The sequence below is a fragment of the Erithacus rubecula genome (genome assembly GCF_903797595.1).
Source record: "Erithacus rubecula genome assembly, chromosome: 8".
NCBI classification, from domain to species: domain Eukaryota; kingdom Metazoa; phylum Chordata; class Aves; order Passeriformes; family Muscicapidae; genus Erithacus; species Erithacus rubecula.
Window position 1 is genome coordinate 17,744,713 of NC_136659.1, and position 26,114 is coordinate 17,770,826.

The following is a 26,114-nucleotide window of genomic DNA, read 5'->3' on the forward strand; positions in this document are numbered from 1 at the left end:
ATTCATTTGTATCTCCTATAAGACTTTTTAGACCGCAAACTTAACAGTTTCTCTTAATTTCCTTAGTGTTTCTGTGTTGCTCATACTAAGGGATGAGCCCTGTTAAAAATGTATGTAAATCTTATAGGCGTAGTTTTATAGCATGTACAGGAATCTGCCTCTCTGAATTGCAAATTTCACATTCTCAATTGCTCACTCAATCCCAGTTACATGTGCGCAGCAGGCAAGAATACAGTCTGAAGGGATCTGCCTGTAAGGAAAATCTGCATATGATTGCTGTCTGTGTATGCTTGCAGGCTTAACTGCAGTGCTTCTGTTTTCCTCTAAACTCTCCTGAATTGGTCAGTGACACTTCTGAGTTTATCATCACCTATGCAATCAGTGACTTGTTAACATTTTTTATTCAATATTAACCAGTTATAAAAGTTTAACAGCAGTCAAATTTAATTTCACGATTTTAAGTCAGAAGATGGTTCCTCTTTTTAGGGGGATGAAGTTTTTATAGTATTTAGAAGTATTCAGAAATATCTCTGATGACACAGTTATATACTGTGGAGTACATTTCTGAAAACTTTCTCCTTTCCTTTGACTAGAAAGCCGAGAGTGGTGCCTTGGAAGTGGAGATTTGTTCTTCCATCACTGTTGGCTAATATCACGCTGTTGGTACTAAGCAGACTTGTAAAACACCTTCATTGTCCTCAGTCTTTTTATGGCTTGCCTACTGAAGTAAGCAGCATCTATTCTCCTACAGAACAGTCCAAACAGCAGTTTAGACATATTTCTGTAGAATTCGGGTTTTAAGCAGTAGTTTTTCTCATCAACACCTTTAACAAATGGAGGCATAGGATTCAATTTCCAAACCAATCATCTATGTAATTTGCAAAATATGTTGTAAAATGTAAGCAAATACAGTAAATTTGCACAACTAATTTTTATATATTATGTATATAGCCAATTTTATCTTGTTTCAAACTACTGCTACAGCCAGACCACTAAAAGATGCTGAAAATGGGTTTTCATAGTTTATTTCCTTTACTACCAATTTGAGCCTTTAAATTTAGAAGAAAAGTCAGAACTATTATCTCAGGCACAACTGTTTATATGAGCATCAAGAATAAGAGTAATGTCTAGCCCTTGTGAAAAATATGGAAGTTTGCACTTGTATTTTTCAGTTGTTTCATCTTTTACAAGATCCTTTGTGCAAATTAAATGTGGTTTTCTTCTAAAAGGTGTGCCTGCTGCTTCTTTGGTAACCCCTGCTGATGTCATCAAGACAAGACTGCAAGTGGCAGCTCGCGCTGGTCAGACAACATACAGTGGAGTTATTGACTGCTTCAGAAAGATTCTAAGGGAAGAAGGCCCTTCAGCTTTGTGGAAGGGAGCTGGAGGTGAGGAAAAAAAATTAAGGCTGACCCCAAATCTACAAATTAGCACTTGCTTTGTTAAGGACTCGGAGCAGTATTTACAAGGTCTGATTGTGAAACTCGTAACTTTGTTAAAAATATTTAGCTTCTCTTCTAAGAAACTGTTTTATTTGTTTAACACTGATTTGTAATATTTAACAGCTCGTGTGTTCAGATCTTCACCCCAGTTTGGTGTTACTTTGGTCACTTATGAGCTTCTGCAGAGATGGTTGTATGTTGATTTTGGAGGCCAGTAAGTCAAATTATTTGCTATTTAGCTTGCACAAAACAACTGCCAGATTTAAAGGAAAAAAACCAAATTTTTTCATGCATGGGACCCGTTAAAACTTCTTGACTTTGAGCACCTCTACTTAAAATTGCTGCATGTAAAAAATCTCCCTGTTCTTATGTAACTGAGGGAAATTTGCATGCTACTTCTAAATAGATGAGGAGATAAAGATCCATTTCATATTTATTTCAGTATACTAATTTGTATTTCCATTGTAGCAAGATAGTTTTGTCCATTTTCCTCGTGACATGGAAGCTAAAAGAATTTACAAAAGTATCAGTAAAAATGTAACTTCAGTTTTAGGTTTGATTTAAAATTCACTTCACTACAGGAGTTAATTAAGATCAGCTTTAACAGTCTTCCATATTCAGAAAAAAGACTTAAGTGTTTAAGCCCAAATAAGTCTATTTGAAGACCTTTTTTATGAAATCTAGACTAACAAAAGGACCTTTTTTCTTTGTTCAAACAGCAAACCCGCTGGATCAGAATCTACCCCAAAAACACGAATTTCAGATCTTCCTCCTGTTAACCCTGCACATATAGGAGGATACAGACTTGCTACTGCTACATTTGCTGGTATAGAAAATAAATTTGGTTTATATCTTCCAAAGTTTCGAGCTTCTGCTACCACTGCAGCTCAAGCACACAGTAGCAGCTGAGTCCTGAAAAGATGTTTCAAATGAACAAAGTTGGTGCAGTGGAAAGAGTTCACAAGAGTACTGCTGTATTTTTTTCCAGTCAGCTGCATGTGTTCTAGCTGAACTGAGCTTGCAAATATAATTGCTCCTTTCAAATATTCATACATACCTGCATTTATTTATTTACACACAAGGAACTGATTGCAGCTGTGGTTCTCTGCCTTGTTCTAACCAGTGGCATGAAGCTGTAACCTAGACTTTGCCTTGCACAGCTTGCATTTAATGTTACTGTACATATTGTACATCTTTGTACAGAGACATCAGGGCATCTATACACGTACATTTATATAATGGGTATTGCAGTTCAGAATAGTTTGAAATGTACAGATGTTTTGAAGGTGTTTTGTTAACAATCGTGACAATAAAATGTTTTAAAATGCTTGTGTCAGTTTGCTTCATTGAATTTATAGGAATTTGTCCAGTATGATTGTGTTTCCCTCCACAGAGGAAATGTGATGATCAGATGCACCCATTTAATGATTGGACAGGACAGAGCCTTTGCAGGAATGCCTTTCACTGCTAGTTACAGCAAAGGAATTGAAATGCAATGTGCTGGCTTGTAAGTGTTAAGAGAGCACAGTAATAAGATGAGGACATGCAGTATTTTATTTTGCAGCACTACTTTTTGACAAGGAATTCTCTCAGAATACATGGCAATACTAAATGTGTACTAGCTATTACTCCTATGGTAGCACATTCAAAGCACAATGGGAGATTTGCCAGTTACTAACACCTGCGAGAATTTTTACAGGGTTTATGACTCAGAGTGGCTTTTTTTCCTGAATAGAAAACTTGTTATAAAAAAATTGAAAGCGTTAATTTCTAAGTAGTTTTACCATGAGATTAGGTTATTCTGTGGGGGGGAAAAACCTACTTATTTTTGTATTATGTTTATATGCAAAACTGATTGCTTACATTTACAGGTGAGTGGAAGTAAAAGGAGAAGAGAAACTGAAAGCTGGAATTATTTCTAGCTTAGTGTCTGCCAAACAACTTCCTGGTATAGTATTTTAATGCAAAAATGTCAGAGGAATTAGATTAATTAGATTTCTGCTGTTGTGGAGGAAAATCAGTCACACCATCCTTGCAGCCAGAGATGAGATGGGTGGTTTACAGCCTTGCTTACTGAAGTTTTACAGGGTTAAACATCCTGGAATAGAGCATATCTGAGTGGTATAAACTGATTTCAGGTTCTGTTTTCTTACTTAAGTGACAGCAGGCACATCAGAGATTGTCAGTTTATGAAGAAACAGCTTCTTAAGAACTGAACACTACACAGAGCAGCCTTTCTCCAGCTCTAGCCTCTAAGGAAGATAAAAATTATTTTGGTGCTGAATAATATTTAGTGAGCCAGAGGTTTGAGCCAGACCTTGGACGTTTGATCCCTATTCTGCAATATGAACATAGATAACCCCATGAGAAAGCTTCCTTCTTTATTTGTTGTATTATGTTTAGGGAATTTTTTGTTCTGTACTGTTTTCTGGATAGAGACAGGCTTCTGGGACCTCTCTCCTGTATCTATGAATTTTGTCTTGTGCTTTTCTAAATACAGACAAAAATGGTGGGGACCGACAGGAATCTAATCTTAGTCACAGCTTGTTGACTGCCTGGATCAAGGCCTTGGGAGACTTGACAATGCACAACAGCATTTATAACTCTTGCAGCTCCAAAACTGGACAGTTTGTCTCCCAGAATCCTCATTTACAGCATCTGGCATCACTTTTGGTCTCAACGTTGCAGGTATGGCATTTACAACATTTTAAATCTGTACTCAGCTATTCTATGAGAGAGGACCACAAGTAGGAATAAAGTAGTATTAAATTTAATAACTGAAAATTATTACAAGGTTGAAACTACACAAAGCTAATGGCATATGACCTGCATGTATGCAAAAGAAAGCCTTACGTACTGGATTTCTGAAAATAAAAGTGTGAGGGAAATGTATTATTCAATGAAAAGTAATCACAATGAAAAACCCCACAAAACCAACCAACCAAAAACCCAAGCACTCCCTCTCTCCAAAACCACCCAACCAAGACACTTGCTGCTTGTTAAGAATTCTTCTGCCTAAAGGTACAAACTATCTCCTGATGTGCCTGCTTTTACACAGTTCACATGGTTCTCAGCTGAGGGCTGCTGCTGTAGGGGTGAGGAGAACACACAGGATAAATGTCTGCAAACTGAGCAGAGCAGCATGGCTGCTTTGAAACAAGAGGGGGACACACTCTTGAAATACTAACACCAATGGAAGCCTAAACACATTTCACTTCCAGACCCACCAAGAAAGAAAACTTGAAGACAACTGCTGTTACTGCTGTGCCTCTAGAAGTTGCTCATAATAACAAAACTAAGACAACGACAAAGAGAAACAAACCCTCCAAACTAAACAGAAAAGTTAAATAACAAAGAAAGTATGACAATACTCCTGGACATGAAACTAAGGTATATAAACCTATTTCCTATTTTTAAGCATATAAAACCAGCTGTTCTGGAAAAACAGTAAGTTTGTAACAGATTAAAAACAAAGGTAGAGTCCTAAATTAAAGGCTACAAACTGATTTAGTGCCTAATTAGTAAAACTCACAGTATTTATTAAGAAAGAAACAGCCCCCCCTGCAACCTGTTTTGATAGAAAACTTCATAATGTGCTAAGAAAGAACAAATAAGTAACCTTTAAAAGAAATTTCAACCATCCTGTTTTGAGCCATTAAGAAACTTTGTTTTAACAAAAATACTAAAAATCAATAATAACAATAAAAATCTTTAACTTAGTACAGAAAATTATTAGCAAGTCTTACAGAATGAAAATCATCATGCTATAGAAACTAAGTTAAAATCTAGTTCCTTACCCTTTGGAAAAGAAAAATTTGATAACAGGAGCCTTTTTGCTATTGGCCAATTGCCATGGCAGTAAGGGGTGGTTGGGGATAAAAAACAAACCTGTGATGTGTGTAGTAAAACAAAAGGATCAGCTCCCAGAAATTTTAAACTATTGCAGGGACACAGATTGGAGGTCAGGGCAGCTGACAAGTGCTCATATAGTATTTATTTATGAATCAGTCTCACCTTTTAATGCACCAATTCAAACAAAAGGAAATTGGTATTAAATATGAATTTGATTAATTCAGGTCTGATTATCACGTAAGTTTGTAACTACAGACAAATTTTTATTCACATATATTACCCACTACCAGAGTCTGAGGCTTATCTATATATAAACAATGAAACTTAGAACATATGCATGCATATCATGGGTAATTTGAGTAATTCAAATTAAAGAATGCTTCAGAGATTTACTACCTAGTGAAGGTTAGTCTGTAATACAGAGAGTTTTAGGAGCAGAACTTTTACTTTTCAGAAAGATACCGTTTCAGATTGGACTTTACAGAAGCCAAGTAGCAAATTTATACCAGGTTAGTGTTTCAGCAAAAGATCCTTGCAAAGTCAAAGTTAACTGTATTAAAAGTTACACAAATCCAAGAATGTGCTTGTATATTATATATAAAACATAACAATGCAAGATCTGATTTTCAGTGCTCTTAATACATTTCCAAGTCCATTGCTGAATCCCTATATTCGTCCCCTAAGCCATGATTAGCAGTGACCCCAGGTCTGCATCCCGCCCGTGCCGAGTGCAGCTGGAGGCTGTGGCGGGCTCTATGCCGGGATGCGGGTCGCAGCCTCCTCCTCCGCGTCAGCTCTGTTGGCGTTGATTTCTGCCAGCGTCCGGCCAAACCGCGTCCACTCGTCCCCGCGAGGAACGGCGATTTGCTGTGACACAGACAGTGTTACTGCAACCTCCTGACAAACACAGCTGACCTCACTTGCAACGGCACAGCACTTCAATTACGTTCACAAGAGCTTCCAGTTCCACAAAGGCTTACTTTTATTTTAGTGTAAGCATCAAAAGCTCTAACTAATAACAGAAGCAGGATTTGAGACTCCTGCACTGAAGTACAAAATTATATTATTACAAGCTTGTGCTATGTATCTCCACCTGAGAGACTGCCTTGAAAGGGAATACTAATGCTATATCCTCATCCTATCATCAGCCATGTACTACTGCAGTACACATACTTGCAAGAGCAACCACTTCCCTGTAAGAATAAAATCAAGGCTGCTCCGCTGCAAAATTTTTTATTCGGTATTTCTTGAGCTAGGATCAGAACTCACGTGTGCCATAATTACATAGAAGATAAAATTTCTATGAAAAAAACCATTGATCCTTATTTCACCAGTAAATAGTAATTTCACCAGCTTTACAGTAAAGCTTTTTCTTTTTGACTAGATGACAGCATGCTAAAAAGTTATGTTAGAACACCTTAAATAAAACACTACTAGGAAATATTAATTAAAAAATACAAATTAAACCTAATTATTATTCCTCTAATGACAGGAGAAAAAAATGAAAGGCAAGCTGCTAAATAAAGAAACCCAAGTGTTTTGCAATATACTTTGCACAATACGTGGCATACATACCTCTCCCACGTCATATATGACTATTTGTCCCTCTGAGTCACCTACAGCAATCTCTCTCCCAGAATGTGTCCATCTCACACGGTTCAGAGCAGGATTGCCCTCCACTGTGATGCTTGCAGTGGGCACCTGTACCAATTTGAAACACATTGCTAAAAAATGCATCAGGCTTCCAGAAGCTAGAGATCACAGAACACACCTAGGCCATCTGTGCTGCATCAAAAGAAGTGCCCAACACTTCATCCAGTGCATGGTACGCAGATCAAAGACTGCACAATACAAAGACCTCAGTGGCCTTAAGCTATCACCCGTGACAGGACCAAAACAGCATCTGTCCCTTGGCCAAAGTACAAACTTTTCTTGTAGGACAGGAGGCAGACACGCTTTCAGGCAGTGGTGAGGCACCCTGGGATCTCAGGAAGATTATGACAGAGGGCAGGGATGAAATCAGCTGTTTTGGCATGTCAAGCCCTGTCCAAAAGGCTAGAACAATTTAAAGCCACAGGCTGGCATATGGTCTTACAATTTTCTTGTAAGTGTAGTTTTCAGATAGTGAAATTTAAGTACTAAGTATCTGTCAGGTTTCTCCTGATTTACCTCCAGCAAATCTTGGAAAAGGTTTCTACTATAATAAGTTTATAACCCACATCAGAAAACCAAACATTCAGTTCACTAAGTTAGAAACAAATGGCACTTTCAGTGCAGTATTACTGTGGCAATAGGAACAGTGGTGGTGTGTGGTAATAGGTTTGTTCACACTGTTAAGCTGTAGGCCTCAGAGTGGGAGGTCTATAATCACTTTCACCACATGGATCAGTGTTACACCAACTAATGTTTTGCTCTCTTGTTAAAACAATTTAATTACTGCTGTTATTCATTAAGAGGAGTCATTTCTAACCCTGTAATCAAAGAATGCTATCTACTATACAGAAACTACTGGAACAACAGAACATTTAAAAACAACAAAAAAGTCATGGTAAAAAAACCCCCAAACTATGGTAAACACCTGACTTTTTTAAGAGTACAAACAAATTTCCAGCTGCATTTGACTGTTAACCTGACTTCTCACCTCAGTATCATTGTTGAGATTCCACAGATCAAGCCTGCCCATCCCATCCACACAAGCAAACAAGGCAGGGTGAGTTGGAGACCACATCACATCATAAACATAATCTGAATTGTCTTCAAAGGAGTAGAGAGGCTTGTTATTCTGAAAAGAAGCAAAGGTAACAATGCAACATCCAAACCCTACATTTCAAAATTATAAAACTAACAGGTAAAGCAAAATCCAGAACTTCAACAGTATTATAGCAATAAGTAAAAAATGACTTGCATTTTGACTTACTTTAGAAAAGCACCACTGCAAAAATCAGCAAAAACCTAATGCTTTTTTTTGTTAAAGATATGCTTTCCAAAGCATGCAGCCATTTTGCTGGCTGCTAATATAAAACAATCAATAGCAACCCAATTGTAAATTGCAAATTTAGTGCTTTAAGAATCTTGTAAATCAAGCCAATGATAATTCAGTGACTATTAGTTGGAGATTTTAACTCTGCTTCCTCTGCTTTGCATTCCTCAGGGCATCAGACTAACAGAGAAAGAAGTAATTCTTGCAGTGGAAATTACAGGTATTTCAATTACAAGCCTTAAGTTTAACTGACATTAGTTTTGGTGCTGTCCCTTAGTCCTCCACAAAATTGTAGCAAAACATTTGCCTCATGAATATATGAGGTAACTGACTTTATATGATTTACATTAGATTACATTGTAATCATTGTTGATAACAAAGGGCAAAAGGCTGACAAGAATGGATCAGAAATACACAAATGATGTAAAGCTGAAAGCGAAGTTTTATGCTGTTAATCTTAGTTCTGCTCATCAGCTGTCTCTGCAGGACTGCAGCTAAGAACCTCAGAACTTCACAGCATTTGACTTCAGGTTTGTGAACTTCCTTAAGTAGCTTACATTACAGCACCACCTTGTGTCAAGGGCTATGAAGAAAACCACTGAACTATCTAAGTTACCTTCGTTGTCCAAAGCTTTACTGTCCAGTCAAAAGAAGAGGTGACAAAAAGATGTGAGAAGTCTACAGGTCCAACTGCTGCATGGCAGTTGATACCTGTGATTGGTCCCTGGTGTCCTTCAAACATCTCACTGATTCCAGCTTTGCTGTTTCAGAATATACAACGAAGGTTAATTGATTTGGAAACCAAACATCTGCAGACAGAGATAGCACTGAAATGCAATTTAAATACAGCCACGAGAAGATTTTGCTGCCTTATATGGATGTTACCCCACTGCAAAAGGCTTCACCACAGCAGGATCACAGAAGACCAGGCTTGAGAACAGACCTTCAGTTCACCATGTATTTTCTACTAACTGTAAGTGCCAAAATATATCCTAGGGACAGGTGACTCATTCAGATATCAGTCCACACATTTAACTACATTGTCTTCCAACCAATAGCTATAACTTCATTTCATACAACCAACAAAATCCAGTCTCAGGAATAAGCATAAAACTCCCATTAAATTAAGAGAAGTTGCATATACGTTAAGAGCACAGGGTTCAGACATAAACCAGTAAGAATATATCCCTAATAGCCTCCTATCAGGGGTAATGAAAAAGGAGGGAGACAGATGGGATGTTACACAAAAGTGATACAATTTAGGGTATTTTGGAACCAAAAAAGCTGTGCAGCAAGGTGATGTGTATTTGAGATGAAACCTGGACACTCAATTGTATTTAAGAAAGCAATTGATAAGATACAGTCAGACAATTTCAAAATAGATTGAACAGCAGGAGAACAGCTAGCCAATTTAAGATTTGTGCGTGATGTTACTGTACAATTATCTACAAAACTGATACGAAGTTTGGAATGTTCTGCTACAATTCAAGTTAATAAAACCACAGTGACCTATGCTGTACTCATCAACACAAACAACTCATAATATCAAATCAATATTCCAACCATTTCTGTTTTAAATTAAGCTCTTACTCTGGTGAAAGTGCATTGGAATTCAGACAGAGCTATTCTGAACTCCTTCAGTACAAAGGAGAAAGTATGAACTTTAAAAAATGTTGAGTGTAAAGCATGCAGGAACTCATCCTTTCACCGTTTTTATTTCCTCTGAAGAATTAAAGTTGGTATTCACCTGCCATGACGGCATGCAGTGTACACTGAGCCTTCTTCACTGCCAACAACAAAGTTGTTGACATCTCCAATAGGGAAAGACATGCAGGTAACAGCCACAGCCTTGGACTGTTTGTGAACCAGCTCCATGCTATCCTGTAGTGAAAATATCAGCAACTTACTTCATACAAAGAAATATTAACACCTACAAAATCTTTTTGATTTCACAACAAAAGGGTTTTCTTTCTAACTTGGATAGATTGGCAGGAATAAGGAAGTTTTCTCACTACAATTGTGTTCACCATTAACAAAAGTACACCAAAACTATACAAAAGAAACAACAGAAAATACTGATTCCACAGGTGGGGAAATATTTTATCAAATATCAAGCTATTTTAATTCTATGTGTTGGAAAAGTGTTGATTAATGTTTATTAGATCAAATGAATTTTCAATAAAATATTAATCTAGAATAGATACTATATATATGCATTGATCAAAAGTTATCTTACCTGTGGTTGGGAAAGCATATCCAGACTCCAAGAGCATATTTTCCCATCAGTTGAGATACTAATCAAATTATGAGCATTCTGGGTCCCAACAACATTTACACAGTACACTGGGTGCTAAGAAACAAAACATCAGAAAAGAATTTAGAAGTAATAACCATTTCTGATATAACTGATGTACAGTAAAATATACAACTTCACCATTTAAAAAGGACAGAAGATTGATCTCAATCAAAATTACAAATTATATCCCCCTATAAAACTGATAGTTGTTTTTTCTGACACTCTGATTTTTATCAATAGCCAGATTACTAATTATCAAAATATGGACATAAACATTTAAGTGTTGCCACTCAAGTGCACTGGACAGAATTTCCTGGACATTAAACCCATCTCAACAGGGCACAGTCCCTGAAGGTATTCCACCTCCTACCGTGTGAGCAGCAGCTGAAAGGGGCGTTCTCTGCACTGGGGTTCTCTTGTTGCTGCGATTATCCCACAGCACTATCTGGCCCGAGTATGTGCCACCAACCACCAGATTGGGGTGAAATTTTGCAAATGTAGCTGACATCACTGCAGACTGAAAGGAAGAAAAACAAACAGCAAAACACACAAACTATCATTCAGTGACATTATGTCTAAAAGAAATGAGGACAATTAATTTATTCAGTACATTATTTCACTACCCAATTACTTAAGGATTCACCCAACCTTTTTAACCCCTCAAGAGTCTTTTTGTTTCAATTTATAATTATGAAGTTTTCCTTGTCTTTTCTTTCACATGGATACATCTGTATTCCTCCTAGCATAGTTTATTAGCAAAGGAAGACCCAGTAACACCTCAAGATTTTAATAATGTTTTGCCACATTCTGTACTCATTACTTCTTAGAGAATGTAGAAATACATTTTGATATAACTAAGATACTTTTGCAATCTGGGCTTTGACAGTAATGTGACAACATGAGGTTAAATTTTGGTTCAACTGTGTAATTTTCCAAAATGATAGGAAGAATGTGGATATCTTGGACTTGGCATAATGGAAGAGATTTGCATGTTTTTATCTTTCAGAAAACGACTAGAAAACTCCATCTGCCTTTTTCTTGGTGCATATGTTTCTAGTTTTCATCCTCATTCCATTTCCTCGGGCTGTCTTCATTTTATTCAGTAAACTAAGCTGTAGCATACAATCCCACTCAAGCCCCTTACACACAAACCTTTGTGGTTTAACCATTACACAAGAAAGTTTTCCTGTTTTCTAAATAAAAAAGGAGTTCTCAAACAAGCCTGAATTCTGAATGATGTCAGAAATTCCGAAACAGAATAATATTTCTCAGCTGAAATCTCTAGCTACCAACATCTGTTGGCAAATAAATGTGGTTAAAACAAATGCCAGCCAAATGAAATTATTATACTGACAAACATAAGGAAGGTGCTTGTCCAAATTCATCAACATAAAGTCCCTCCCAAGACAGAATCATACCTGGCAGTGAAAGACATACTCTGGGGTAGTTTTCTTGTACTTCATATTCCACACAAGGGCCACTCCATCAGGCTCGTGAGGCGCATCCTCATTGTTGTTGTAAGAGGCTACAAGTAATTCTGGATACTGCATGGTAAGTGAAAAAGACTCAAAGTAAGCAAGATGACTGGCTAAGGGTCCAGATAATCCTAGAATCTTTGTTTTCTTTTGCAAAAATAGGGTTAAAAAAACCTTGCATTATAGAGGCATGAAAAATTGTCAGTTAAAACTGCAGTTGTTGCTAATTTAGCTCCTAAATCAGCATTAACATGCACATTAGTATTGTTCTCTCATAGTAACTTTTTTTTTAACTCTAAAACCCATTGCTTTTAAGTGAGTTTTCTTTTTTAGTGAGGCTGAGTTACCTCTAAAAAAACGTCCATAAACCAAAAGCAACTTTCTTCACAGTATGAACCTTTTGCTACCTTTCACAAAAGATTAACAGCTCTGTTTACTTTTTGCAAACCATGGAGCACATAAGGAACACATTTAGAAATACAGCTTGTATCAACTGTGCTTTTATGGGAATCAAATGCACAGAACTACAACTATTTGCAAAGTCAACTGTTCACTTTAAGCATTATTTTTTACCTGAGATGACCAGTCCAGACAACTGACAACACGATGTTTCGACCAACGTTCATCAAAAAACTGCCTATTTAAGGACAGCTTTGCTCCTGCTTGAATCTCTCTATAAAGACAATTAGGAGACATTCATCTTAGATCACTTTTTCAATTAAAAGTATTAGAAATGTGCAGAAAAGTATTTTACTTTATTCACATTACCCTTCTTTGTCCTCTAAGTCTCTTCCACTGTAGTCAAAGAAAATGTTGATTTGTTCAGAAAGGGCTCTTTCAACAATCCTTGTGGAGTGGTCAAAAAAACTTAAAAATTCTTCAGAATGCAAAATTTGTTGCTTTTCCTCCTCTGTCAGTTCATGAGGGGCAGCTGAAAAGAATTTATACAGACATTTTCTAGACTGCATGCTTTCACCAATTCTTTTCAAGAAAGAAAAACAGTATTTATCATGATTTTTAATAATTTTTGCATTTTATGTTTTGTTGGCTAATTAGCATTTAGCAATTAAATTAATTTTCAATTAGAAAAAGTTTAAAAATGTATTGACAGCTTTCTTTATAGCACACATTTAGAATGTCTTGAGGTGAACTGTACCTTCTTCCTCCTCCTCTTTTTTTAATGTTTTTTCTTCCTCAGGTTCAACTAATGGTTTTGGCGCAACCACATCATCTTCCTCCTCCTCATCTAAGGAGAAACATTATGGTGAGACCATCAGTGTTTTTAAAGGGGAACAGTAACATTCTATATGAATCTTAAATAAGCTGATGCAAAATGGTATCATGTAGCTTAAAATGGTTGCATTTGTAAAATGTAGTGTCAAGGATAACATTATCACAAACCAAAATGTCATTGGAACACTGTCTCCACCTGGGTATCAGTTGCACTGAGTTATGTAGTTGCATAAACTGAAATAAGACACGCAGGAAATTGTAGAGAATCCAAAGTGGAAATCTGTCTTACAGGCATTTATGATTCCACACAGAACCATGCGGTGGATGCACGTTCTGTGTAACACACTGACACATTAATGCTGTGGAATAAAGAAAAATCAAATGTCTAAAATAGTCTACAGAGCAGCTGCTTACTTATGATCTGAAAGCATCAGTCTAATGGGTCTGCACATGGCACGAAGATGGCTTACATTAGCTTTCAGGTTTCTATTCTGAGAGGCAAATTTTGCTAAAGATAATAGCAGAGAGATTACATTTTTTCTGTCATTCTAGATGCAAGTCTCATTTTCTGTATCATGTTTGGCAATGAGAACTACAGGAAAACGTGTTTTCCCTAATTGCAATGAATAACAAAGTGTTAATGTTCAGGTATACTGACAAGGCTCACAGCACTTTCTGCATTGTACATTTTATTCTTTGAATACTGTAAACCAGAAAATACCTTTAAATTACTTAGAATTGTGGGATATGCTGGCTTTTCTTCATCCACTTTCTAGAATAGGCTTCTGAAAAGACTTGTTTTTATTGGTTAAACAGCTATGTCATCTGCTTATAAGGGAATGGCAGCAGGAGACTGCTGCATGCCTCATCACAAGTAATGAGACAGTATTCAACAGGGACTAGGCTTGTTTGCTGCAGCCATCTCCCTGACCCATGTTCAAAGTTATCTAACACAAAAAGTAAAAAAAAAAAACCAAAATCCACATGCATGCACACAAAAAGAGTAAAAAAAAGGGGTGGTCAAGGGATGGGAACCAGCTGCCAAGCCATGGTCCCAGCAGCCAGGCCAGCTGACTAGATAGCAACAACCAGATGGTAGTGCAAGGATTGTCTCTCTGCTATGAGGTGGCAATGGGATGGCACAACATTTTTCTGCCTGACTGCTTCCAATCATGTCTTTCCCCAATGGCAAGCCTGTGCAATTACCAGCACTCCAGGAGGTCTACAGACAAGCCTTTACCCTGCAAACAAAATACAGCTTGTAGGCCATACCAGCTGCCAAACCACACACATAGTGATAGGTTTAAAGAGGTCTGAAAATCTTTCTAACTCCATAGTATAGGCAATAAAAATATAACTGTACCTGCAGGAAAGAAAGCTTTAAATGACACTGTATAATGCACACAATAATACAAACTCCAACTTAATCAAAATGATAATGACGTATGCCAATCCTACATTACTTGAAATTGAGCGATTTTTATGTTCTGACAAGTTTACAGAACTAGGATAAATGGCATGAATGATTTCAATATATGCTCATACTTTTGAACCAAATGGTGAAGGTTAAAATCTTTCCTTTCAAGGGCCTCAATCAGCCACAAAGGAAAACAGTAATCACTGTCTTTTCAGCCAGCCCAACCGCATTTGTCAGCCCTTTCTCCGTCAATGCAGCCAGAGCAATCAACCTGCCAAACATTCAGAATGGAAAAACAATCTGAAAATACAGGGTATAATGCACCTGCCAGTGAAAATGGCCATTTCAAGAAAAGCTAGTGATCTCAGTGACCCTGCTGAGGAGGCGGTGGTGCAAAGGGGAAAGAACCCGTAAAAGAATTCTTAGTGATCTCCACTCTCTTGCACATTGACACTTCCTTACAAAGCATGCCAATTACAGCTTTTGTGCTACTTAAAAAAAATGAAAGCTTTTTTGGGCAAAATAATCACGCAAAGAAATAGAAAGACACTGCTGCTCCTTTTCCGATGGATTCGCATGCACGGCCGACTCGTAACCTGAAAACTGGATAACTTGGGGCCATTTTAAAGGAGGAAATTCTTAATGTCAAATAACTACAGGTGTGAATAATGATTAATTAAAAATGTAATGTGAGTTAACACACATGACTTTGAGAACAACACATACAGGATCACATATTCAAATTACAGCCACTTGGATAAAAATCCCCCTCTTTTCTGCCCTGCCAATCAATCTTGCAGAATGAAATGATGCCTTCAAATTTAGAAATTTGGTTTTGGGTCACCCTGGATACATTATTCTAGCTTTGGAAGTCCCAAATTAGAAATTTCAGCCCAACCCCCCATTAGTCATACTACACTGATTCTAAGTACCATTTTCAGTGACAGGAGTCAAATTCTTGTCAAACATAGATGGTCAACCCCTTGGTGCTATATGACCTTCTAATCTACATATTTTATTCAAAAGATCATATAGTTGATTGCTCCTGCCTTTTAATGTTTGAAATATAAATGGCATATATTACACAGAGCTCTAAATTCCTCCATAGTACTTCCACTGCATACAGCTTGCTGATATTACTGCATTTAAATGCAGGATACAGCACTTATTTTAATATTCTCAAAGTATCAGACTTGAAATTGAACATGTCATCTCACTGATTTATCTGTAACTGTGTAAATCTAAAACCTTCCCTCTAAAGAAGAATCACATGCAAACTTTCTTATTAAGGGATCTGGAGGGAAAAAACTCAAAAGTAAAAAAAAAAAAACCTTCCGTATTTACAAGTTCCTGGCCTCAAAATCCAAAACTAGAATGCTTTCCATTCCAAACCCAGGAAGCTTTCTCACAGTTCACAAAAAAGGTACAATTAGGCTGCTGGACTAAAAAAATAGGTAAGAAATGTTTATTTTAATTACTTTTCCTGTCTCTCCTTCATCTCAAATTTATTTAATAGCAGGCCAGATGCCAGAATTTGCAAGGAATTAGCATAACAATACTACAGCACCCACCAAACACTGAAATATTGGACATACTATTTTTGAAAAAGTTCCAGTCTAGTAAGTTAAGAATCCACAATACCATCATGCACTGCATTTATCTCAAGTCAGCTACCTAAATTTGAAATCTCAAGGGCACCCCCTAACTGCATCCACTTTATTCATTATTGACTGTATCTACTGGCATTTTAAGCCACTTCATTTGCCAGTGTACCAAATATGATTTCAGATTAAAAGAAGGCTGCAAAGCCTTGGAAAAGTCACAGGGCCAGGAAGACAGGAAATGGGACTCTATGTCACATCAACATATCGATGAATATTCATTATAATATGCTAAGGGATTAACTCCATGTTGTTTCTGACAGGCAATCAGGGGATCTAAGGTTACAAACTGAGCAGTAAAGTAGCTGCTATTTTTATGCAATCTTTAATAGCAACAAATGTCTTACCAATGAATGCTTAAAACAGATTTAATGAACCACTGAATTTTTACTTTGAGTTAACATCACAATTGTGATGTATTTTGGCAAGACAGAAAGAAAAGCCGTGCTGTAAATTAGGCTGCACCTAGCAATAACACTGCAGAGTGTAGTTCCAGTTGTCTGAGTTATCTGTTGCTGCATAGTAGGTTAATCAAAGTTAAATCATCTGTGAAATGGGTGGCTTTTGTTAAGCCGAATGTCTTCACATCAAGTTTTCCTATCTATATTTCTGTACATTTAAGGCATGTACTAGATAATATAGAATCATGGAATATTCTGAGTTGGAAAGGATGCACAAGAATCATATATGAGTATACAATGGTCTGCTATTACTTTAAGAAATAGTAAAATGCATAAATCCTGCATTTGCTGTACCAGCATCCAAGAAGCAAATCATATACAACATTTTTTATTATTTGCTCAATATTTTATTTCTGTGTCCTGGAGATGTTGGCAGACAATTATACCTCAAAGAGTAGAGTTAATGCAATAATACTGTCTGCAGTCAGCTGTGATTGCACATGCATGGTATTGTACAGCAGCACTAAGTAGCAAGTACCCAGGTAGTCCTGGAAAGCCTTTATTCTAACAGTTAAGAAAAATCACATTCCCCTATACACCCATCTTTCTGTGGATTAACTGATTTCTAGGAGAGATCCCAATTTTATTGTTTTATAATATATAAGAATCAATCTTCCTAAGGCAGTTTCTCAAATACTTGGAGGTCAAAATAAATTAACATATTAGTAGTGCAATAAAATAATGGAAGTTGTGAGAACTGTTAGAACACTAAATGCCTTCATCTCCTAAGCAAGCTGCCACATTTCAAGATTAATTTAACTGTTACATTAATCCAAAACTGGAATTCCCAAATGCCAAGTTTTATTTGAGGACATGAAGTCTTTCCTATTTAACTCACTTGGTAAGTGTTGCCACAAATATTTCTGTAAGAACTAGAAGTGGTTTTAATCTAAAACTAGCTTACTTCCCATCTGTTCCACCAGGTAGACTGGTTATACTGGAATGAAGAGAACTACTTAGTTTGGTGATTTGCTGTGGCTTTGTTGGTTTTTTTCACGTGCTGTCCTCCCACACCCAACCAAGTGTTACCACAAGGGGACCTAAAGAAGCAGAATGACTGCAGAGCATATCTAATAAAACTGCTTCCATTCTCCTAATTCAAAAACACAGCTGTTCCAAAAGCATTTTAAAATCTCAAAATATATTAGGAAGAGTCCAGTTCACTTCACTTTATAAGAAGCTGTGAACACTGAGCTAACCTAGCTCAGATGCTGCTGGATAAAGGACCTACTGCAGGTGTAAGTTCAGTTGCAAGCTCCACTTTCAAGTGTGCTTCACAATGTTATTTTTGTTTACAGTATATGCACTCAGATAAGCACAACTCAGACTGTGAGAAAAAATAAGAATCAAAAAGATATATTTTACAGAATTTAAGTTTATCTAACTGCACCCTGTAAATTCAGCATATTGCTTTTCTTAATTTAAATTTTATTTAAAATTTTTTCTTTACCAAGAAAAATCTCTTACCTAGTGACTCCTTTTTTGTATGCAGCATGACTTATTCTTTTTTTTTAACCTACATTCTATTTCAGATGTCATTGTAAAATGGGAACATAGAGCTTTGTTATTAATGTATTTAGGTGGTCTTAAGATAAATTTTAAAACGATCTTCAACATTGAAATGATGAAAAGACACCTGAAAATTTTGTGAAGCACATGAAATAAATATATTTTTAAAAATTATGATGGCCCTCAAGAAATCAGTATTTGTAAGGTGAAATGGATCATGAGACAATATATGCATTGAGACTACTTTCTGGTAAATGCAGAAATAGAGGTGACCACTGTTCCACTTCACTACAGCAAATCTCAACTACAGCCTATCTACTGTGAAACTCAGATCATACAATCCCAAGCAATCTCCACTGTCAACAGGCAGCAGAAGTAGAACTCTTCAAGTACACAAACTCTGACCTAAGTCTTCAGATTCCATGAATCTGACAAAAGGGAGAAAAAAGACCTGAGGGATTATAGAAAGGAAATGTTGAGGGCATGGGAGAAATGAAAGCAGGAAAACCCCACACACCTACCTGTGCAGAGATACAGATAAAATGAAGAATAGAAAAGAAACATAGTTAGAGAAAAATCATATCCTCTGGCTCACTGGAAGTGAAAGTTTGAAAGATATATAAAGATCTATGAAGTTTGAAAAGTATATCCTTGCATAAACACCCAAAAGTTCACATACCAAGGAGCAGGAAAACACAATATTATGAATGTAGGTCCTAAAATTGCTAACATAAGACACATAGTCAAAGTCAATCATATTAAACAACTGAGAGATTTTGCTGTAGAACTACATAGAAGCTAGGTCAAGACTAATACTTTCACTTGCAGATAAATTCAAGTGTTTCAGCATTGAAAAGCAAATCTGCTAGCCAACCATATTTTCTTCAGAAAACTATTTTTTGAAAAGCAAACAATTCATGATTGAAAGAAAGCTTGTGTTCAGTTGCTGAAAACAGAAACTGCATTAAGATATAAATGAGTTAGTTCCTTCTTTTAAAACTCAAAAAACTCTGGGTGGCATCCCTTCCTTCAGGTCAACCACCCCACTGAGCTTGGTGTCACCTGCAGGTGTGCTGAGGGTGCAGTGTCAGTGATGAAGATCATAAATAACCCTGGTCCCAGTGTGGAACCCTGAGGGATGCCACTTGTCACTGATGTGCACCAGGACTCTGAGCTGTTGACCTCTGGATGCAAACTTTTAACCAATTCCTTATCCACCTAACAGTCCATCCATCAAATCCATCTCTGTCCAATTTAGAGAGAAGGATGCTGGAGGGGATCATGCCAAAGGCATTTGAGAAATCCAAACAGATGCTGTGTACTTCCCTTGTCTGATGTCCACTGATGTGGTCACTCCATTGTAGAAGGCCACTAGGCTGGTCAGGCAGGAGTTGTCCTCGTTAAAGCCATGCCAATTGCCTCAAATCACCTCCCTGTCCTCCATATGCCAAGTTATGTGTGGATTCTTAAATGTCATAAATGCAAAGTATACCCTGTTTATTTATCAGCTGTCAGCTAATTAAGCAATTCTGTGTGTAATCTGAACACATACTAGGATTGTGAAAGTACCACATATTTGCAGCAAGAGTGATGTTAAAAGAGATACAGAATGACAGTAACAGTTAGCAAAACCTACACAAGTTTAGTAATAAAATTCATATAAATTATCTCCCATATCACCTTTCATTTACCTTATTAAGTTTCAAGATCACAAGTGCTAATTTTAATTCAGCTAGTCATCATTATTATACTAAAAGAAACCAAAAATAACTTATTAGTAATAAGTGAACCATTCACCTTCCTTGGGCTGAGTCATAACAGGTGTTTGTGTCTCCTTTGTGTAGGTAACAACTTCTCGAGGTGGAAAGTCAACTTGTGTAATTTTGGCCATTCCAAGTTTAACAGGTCCACGTCTAAACAAAATTATTGTAAGAATCAGAAAAAAAAAATTAATTTTATTATTTCACATTTTGCCTAGAATAATACCCAAGTAATTATGCCAGCACTGCTCAGTCAAACTTAAATCTAGGGGAACTTTGAACAAGTCACATGATTATGACTATTGTGTTATCATTATAATTTAAAATCAGCAACTGTTTCTACATCTGTGACAAAAAGGAAGATGTGCACATACAAATACCATTTGGATATAATTTTAAATTTTTGCTCTTTGTGCTTGACCAGAATATTGCCACATATGTGTCAAGGGTACAGATCTATTCACAAATCATGCTTGTACAGCAACAGTTCTAGGATTAAAATGCTTGAAAACTAACTTAAGTTACACTGAAGGAAAAAGCATTCCCTAGTCCTTTAACTTTGCTGCCCTTTTTTTGTCCACCTCTAGGATACTATCTAGAATGCAGAACTGCCAGGCTGACCTGGAACTCACACTGACAAATAATTTATTCATAACATACTGTTTCACAGCAGAATATTGAAAACCTCTGAGCTTACTGACTTTAAAGAAGATAGATACAGCTAGCATCATACAACACATAATATATTCCAAAACCTGCACAACATTAATTAAGTCATTATAGCCTTCTGTAAAACCTAATTGCAGTATGTACTGTAATAATACTGCAATAATCCAACAATTTACCTATATCAGATTTAGTTTCTTACTATCCACTCCTCTCCCAAGATAAAAGCAGAAGAGCAGCTCTTTTTGAAAGGTTTTAGCACAAAATACAGGTTTTAGTTAGTGCTTTTAAGGAGCTACAGCTTTTATAAACATATTTGTAAGAAAAAATGGGAGTTGCTCTGTTTTAAATACAGTCATGCAAACCTTTTAATTTTAAATAAATGACTTCTTAAAGTTTACATTTTATCAAAAAAAGACTCAAAGAAAACATCTTATTTGTGTTTATTAGAAATAAGCATCTCATTTATATTAAATGATATAAATATTTCCCATTGAAAGCAAACTGTGCTAAGTCCAGGGACAGCGAATTTCTATTACTTACAAAATAGTTTCTTAACAACAATTGCAAGTCTTAAAGGATAAAATGCTAATACTTATTATCCATAAGCACATGGAAGAGGGAATATAAGAAATCTATGCAATACCCCAGATCGGAATCAGAGTGGAGCTGAAGAACTGATGGATCAGTATCCCAATGCAGCGTCCTGGTACCCCAGGTTGAACAATCATGCAGCATTAGCAAAAAAGGCCAGAGATTAGTGAAGCAAATATACACTATGAAATTCTAGAGTTACAGCAAGCTTACAGTTATTTCATTGTTCACAAGAAACAAGGCAATTAAGGGAAATTCAGCAAACATTCAGTGCAATAACACATGCAGTAAATACAAAAGGTAAGAAGCAAACAGAATTCAGAGCTATTAGCAAAGAATTAAATTATTTTAAAGGTTGAAAATTAAAGTTCTGCAAATAAATGTTGCCATAATGAAAGGCAAATAAAAGTATCTTAAATACTTTTAAGAACCACTAAAAACTTGAAATTCCTTTTAAAATATGTTCAGATTTGTTAACATAACATAAACTTGCCCTGAGCAGTAAATATGTGGAGGAAACTGTCATATTGGTAAAGGAAATGAGTCAACACATAAGCCTGTTGGTAGTAGGGCAAAAAAGCATTTCCACTGGGATAGAGAACTGCTAGAGTTTCCAAGATGTGACATTGCAGTAATTATGGGTTAAGCACTGCCTTGGGCTTGTAAGTGTCATCTGACTTAGAGCCAACTCCATCTAAGACACTTAAAATCTCTTATAAATTGTGGGGTTTATATTAATAACATGTTTCAAAGTCATGTGGAATAACAAACAGAATGGATCCATTTCAAGTTGTACTAGAAGAAATGAAAGGGGGAAATCAATACTCCCTCTACCTTCATTTTTAGCCTTCATCCCTTCTTCAGAAATTTTCATGTAGTCTACTTGCTATCAGGCTTAGGCAGAATTTTAGAAACACATTTGTAAGATATTAGCAGATTAACTTGCATGTTTTGTTCTGACATATGTTCTCATATGTTATCTGCATTTTTTAAAATAACCTTTCTGAACATAAAAACCGAAAAATATGCAATATTTTACTATGGTAAGTCAATAAAAAACTATTTTACATTTTCATCCCATACATGGTAACTCCTCTATTAACCAGGTGCAGAATTCCTAAAGTTAAAGTTGATCTGAAAAATATACACACAATGCCATAAAAGCTCATAAATATGGGTGTGCTATGCACTACCTTGTTCCAGTGGAAAGTATGCATTAGGACTATTAATCATAATTTAATTAGGAATTACAAATCCACTGTCTTCATATATAGCAAATCAATTGTATCCACAGCAATAGCTTAACAACCAAATCTCAAAAATATTTTCATATCTTTTGTGCATTAGAGAACACATCATTTTAGCCTGAAGTTAATTACTTTGAGACTTATTTGTAAGATCTCTGCTATCTTTCTTGACCAAAAAGATTTAAGCTTAAGAGTCTAATTTATTTGGTCTCTGAGCCTTGAAGCTGGGTATTGCTTATAAGTTCAGTCATAAGCAAAACCAAACCATCACCCCAACCTTCATGTTGCAAAGAATACCTCAGCATCAGATAGAGATGCTGCATCACCAGAGTATGTCAAGTATTTGCTCAACTTTTTCAATCGTGTTTGAGAGGAACTTGGGGGAAAGGCTATAAACATAAACAGGTGCAGAAGTTGGAGTGTTTTAAGATCCAGCCCTTAATGAGGTAGATTTCCTGCTTTCAAAGCATTATTTCCACTTTCAAAAGTTGCTTCAGTGGGACCAGGGATAGTCTGTCTTTTAAAATAGTTGAAGCTAACAAGCAGTACAGGAGATAACAGTTAAATATTTCTCAGAGATAGTCTCTTGAAATAAAGGTAACAGTCTAAGATAAAATTGACCTATGATATATGTATCAAATTGATGCAAAATACTGTTTCTTTTGTTTTCCACTTTGTTTTGCCTTCAGTTAAATTAATTCATCTACAAGCTTCAGTGAACAAATTTCCCATTCTTCCACATATTTCTCTGCACTCAGACACTTTTCTAACATTTCCTATTTCTGTAAAAATATTTTCTGTTTTAAACCTAATTCTATGAAGCATCCACCAGCCTAAAACTAAACTGGCTGTATTGTTTTGTAGTGTAGGACTTACACTCTTGACTGAGGAAAAGAAGAGAAAGAACCAGGATCAAACTAGGAAACAAAACTCTTCACTAATGAAAATAAAGCAAGACAGATGGAAGTAACAGCAGGAGCACAGCCTGAACACTGCTCTGCTGCTTAATAAGAGATTTACTGACAAAATTCAGCACCACAGAGGAGGCTTTATAATACATCTCATATTGGTAGCAGTCACCTATGAAATGCCACGTGTAATAATAAGGGATATCATACAATCCAACTTTCATGTTCAAAATGTATGAACTTGTACTAATAAAGGATATTGACATCCATTTACTGGGGGAAGGGAAGAATCCACTGGTGGGAGAACAAACAAGGGGACTCCAACAGGGACTCCATAATGCCTTCAATTTAACTGTATATTCATAGCTCTGTGCCTTAAAGATGACAATCCTGAGACAGATTTCATTTTGAAGTTTGAAAATGCATGAAGCTTTTGAGATGCAGGATATGGGTTTTCTCAAGGTTTCATAAGAAAATGCATGCATACAACATTGCATTACTGTGTTTGAGAATACAAAATCAGATTGCAGTGCACTGATGAGGTGGAAAAACTTAGTACACAACGTGGCATTGCATTACAGGTATGTGGCTAATACATACTGTTTCATACTGAATTTAAATTAGGTGTGAATGGAAAGAAAATATTTTCTTTTAAAAAGTCATCATCAAATACATATTGTTCTTTTACCTTCTAGTGAACATAAGTATATGTGTAAATATACATTTTAAAAAGACAATTAATAAGCAAAAAACAACTATTTGTAATAATTAAAATTTGCTTTCTACTCAATTAAGGAATGATTATATTGGTTAATTAACACGACAGGCAAACAAGATTATACTTGAACACTTAAAAAAATTCTGGGTTCACATCTGCTGTCTGGTGTATTCTCTGTTTTAACTTCATGATTTCTACTTAGAAATAGGCACGACATAACCTTTGTTCAGGTCATTAGTATCTTGAACATTTTCAGATTAAGATGCATATAGTTATGCATGCATAACCCACATGCATACAAGATGTTACTGCTGTCTTTTAAAAAGATGTTTCAAAGTGGTCTAACCTTTGACTCCTTTCTCAAAACAACTACTCATACAACAACAGTAACTGATAACTGCTGCAGTTACTGTGCTTTTACTAAACCTCATCCACAATGTATGCTCACTAAATTTAAAGTGTACAAATTTCACCTGCTGAGAATAGTTTACTAATATTAACAGGCAGCTACTGTTCTTATTTGCAGACTGTATATGGGAAACAGTAGAAATACCCTCTGGTTTCCTGCCTTATCACCCATATATCACCATTTGAAATATTTAACAGAAATATTTATCTGACTCTTGTTTAGAGCAGCATGTCTCAAACCATCACACTCAAAGAAGTGGTCAAACAGATGTGACAAGCACTGGCATACAAAAAAAAGGCCAAAACAACTGTGGCTGTACTAAGATGGAGTTATGTTTTGACAAAATAAGAGAATGCAAGTGCTGTAGCTGTCTACATGGATGAAGTAAAATAATGAGAAATACATTTCTGAGTAAGGGAAAAATAAAATCAGAAGTAATGCAAAGTTTGTAGACAGTATCTTTTATTAGATCAACTAGGTATGAGAAAAAGCAAATAGCCTATCACCCACACCCATCCTCCTTTAGAAAAAGGGAAGAATGCAGAAGTTAGACTTTTTGAGTTTGTTATTGCTCCAGACATTCATTTTACTTCAAACTTGCAAGTTTAAACAACTCCACATTAATGCTGGCAACTTGAAATCAGGAAGTACAGTTGCATTTCAAATTTTAAAGTAAAGCATTTCTGCGAAACACTCACTTTTGACAGATTCAACACTGTGACCTTGTATTATTATAATCAAGTAATGAACCTTGATTTCTTCTAAAGCTTCAGAATACAAGAATTGAGCAAAGGAACATGCCAAGGGAAGTGACATACCTAGATCCAACAGCACCATCCCCAGAGTCCTGGCTCCCGGCCTCGCTTGGCGTACTCACAGATTTGGAGGACGGAGAGGTAGGAGGAGGGACTAAATAGTGAAACAGACAGGTATCCGCTGTTACTACTCGCAGAGGTTGCACAGCTTAGGATGTTTGCAAATTAATTAAAAATGAAGTATTAAAAAAAAGTGATGGCAAACAAAAAAATACATGGATGAAAATGAACAGTAGAAAGAGAGGGGAAAAGACAATGTTAACAATTCATGCTGGACTTTCATGCAATTGTTTGGCATTTATGCATTTGGAGTATACAAGGCATGGAGGGGAAGACATTTAAGTGAAAATGAATTGAAAAAAATATTTTTAAACTGAACTTCTGACAAATGATGACACTGATTTTCAAAGGGTAATTTCCACTCTCATGTTCCTTAAACATAGAAAAGATAGTTGTTAATACAGCTCTGACATTAGTCTTTCTTAAAGATTAGACAATGAATGTGTTTAACTGGCAATGTTATTTCAAAACATATAATCACCAAACCGTGGACTAAAAAAAGTGGCTGTGTCATACAGCATCCTGTTATTTTTGTTCTAGTTTGAATCAAATCAACATAAATCCTGTGTATTACAAAGTTTGTAGTATTAAGTCTTGAGAATGACTTTTTG

The 26,114-nt window shown here is 36.2% G+C and overlaps 2 protein-coding genes across 5 annotated transcripts in view; one reads left to right on the forward strand and one right to left on the reverse strand.

Moving 5' to 3' along the window:
• Nucleotides 1-2,771, forward strand: part of SLC25A12 (solute carrier family 25 member 12) — a 45,620-nt gene extending 42,849 nt beyond the window's left edge. The window contains exons 16-18 of the mRNA XM_079310468.1: nt 1,230-1,388; nt 1,566-1,656; nt 2,162-2,771. Coding sequence (XP_079166594.1) covers nt 1,230-1,388; nt 1,566-1,656; nt 2,162-2,351 — 440 coding nt within the window. The 3' untranslated portion in view covers nt 2,352-2,771. The remainder of the gene's footprint in view (nt 1-1,229; nt 1,389-1,565; nt 1,657-2,161) is intronic.
• A 1,425-nt stretch (nt 2,772-4,196) lies between these two features.
• DYNC1I2 (dynein cytoplasmic 1 intermediate chain 2) overlaps nt 4,197-26,114 on the reverse strand; it is a 28,015-nt gene continuing 6,097 nt past the window's right edge. For 2 of the 4 annotated variants that reach the window (XM_079310470.1, XM_079310469.1), the window contains exons 4-17: nt 25,447-25,537; nt 21,399-21,458; nt 20,124-20,239; nt 13,202-13,291; nt 12,814-12,976; nt 12,619-12,718; nt 11,989-12,114; nt 10,941-11,087; nt 10,511-10,624; nt 10,022-10,155; nt 8,891-9,035; nt 7,936-8,076; nt 6,870-6,995; nt 4,197-6,161 (exon numbers count right to left, since the gene is read on the reverse strand). In XM_079310470.1, the coding sequence (XP_079166596.1) occupies nt 6,048-6,161; nt 6,870-6,995; nt 7,936-8,076; nt 8,891-9,035; nt 10,022-10,155; nt 10,511-10,624; nt 10,941-11,087; nt 11,989-12,114; nt 12,619-12,718; nt 12,814-12,976; nt 13,202-13,291; nt 20,124-20,239; nt 21,399-21,458; nt 25,447-25,537 (1,667 nt within the window). In that variant the 3' untranslated portion in view covers nt 4,197-6,047. The remainder of the gene's footprint in view (nt 6,162-6,869; nt 6,996-7,935; nt 8,077-8,890; nt 9,036-10,021; nt 10,156-10,510; nt 10,625-10,940; nt 11,088-11,988; nt 12,115-12,618; nt 12,719-12,813; nt 12,977-13,201; nt 13,292-20,123; nt 20,240-21,398; nt 21,459-25,446; nt 25,538-26,114) is intronic. The other 2 variants (XM_079310471.1, XM_079310472.1) reach the window with 2 other exon arrangements.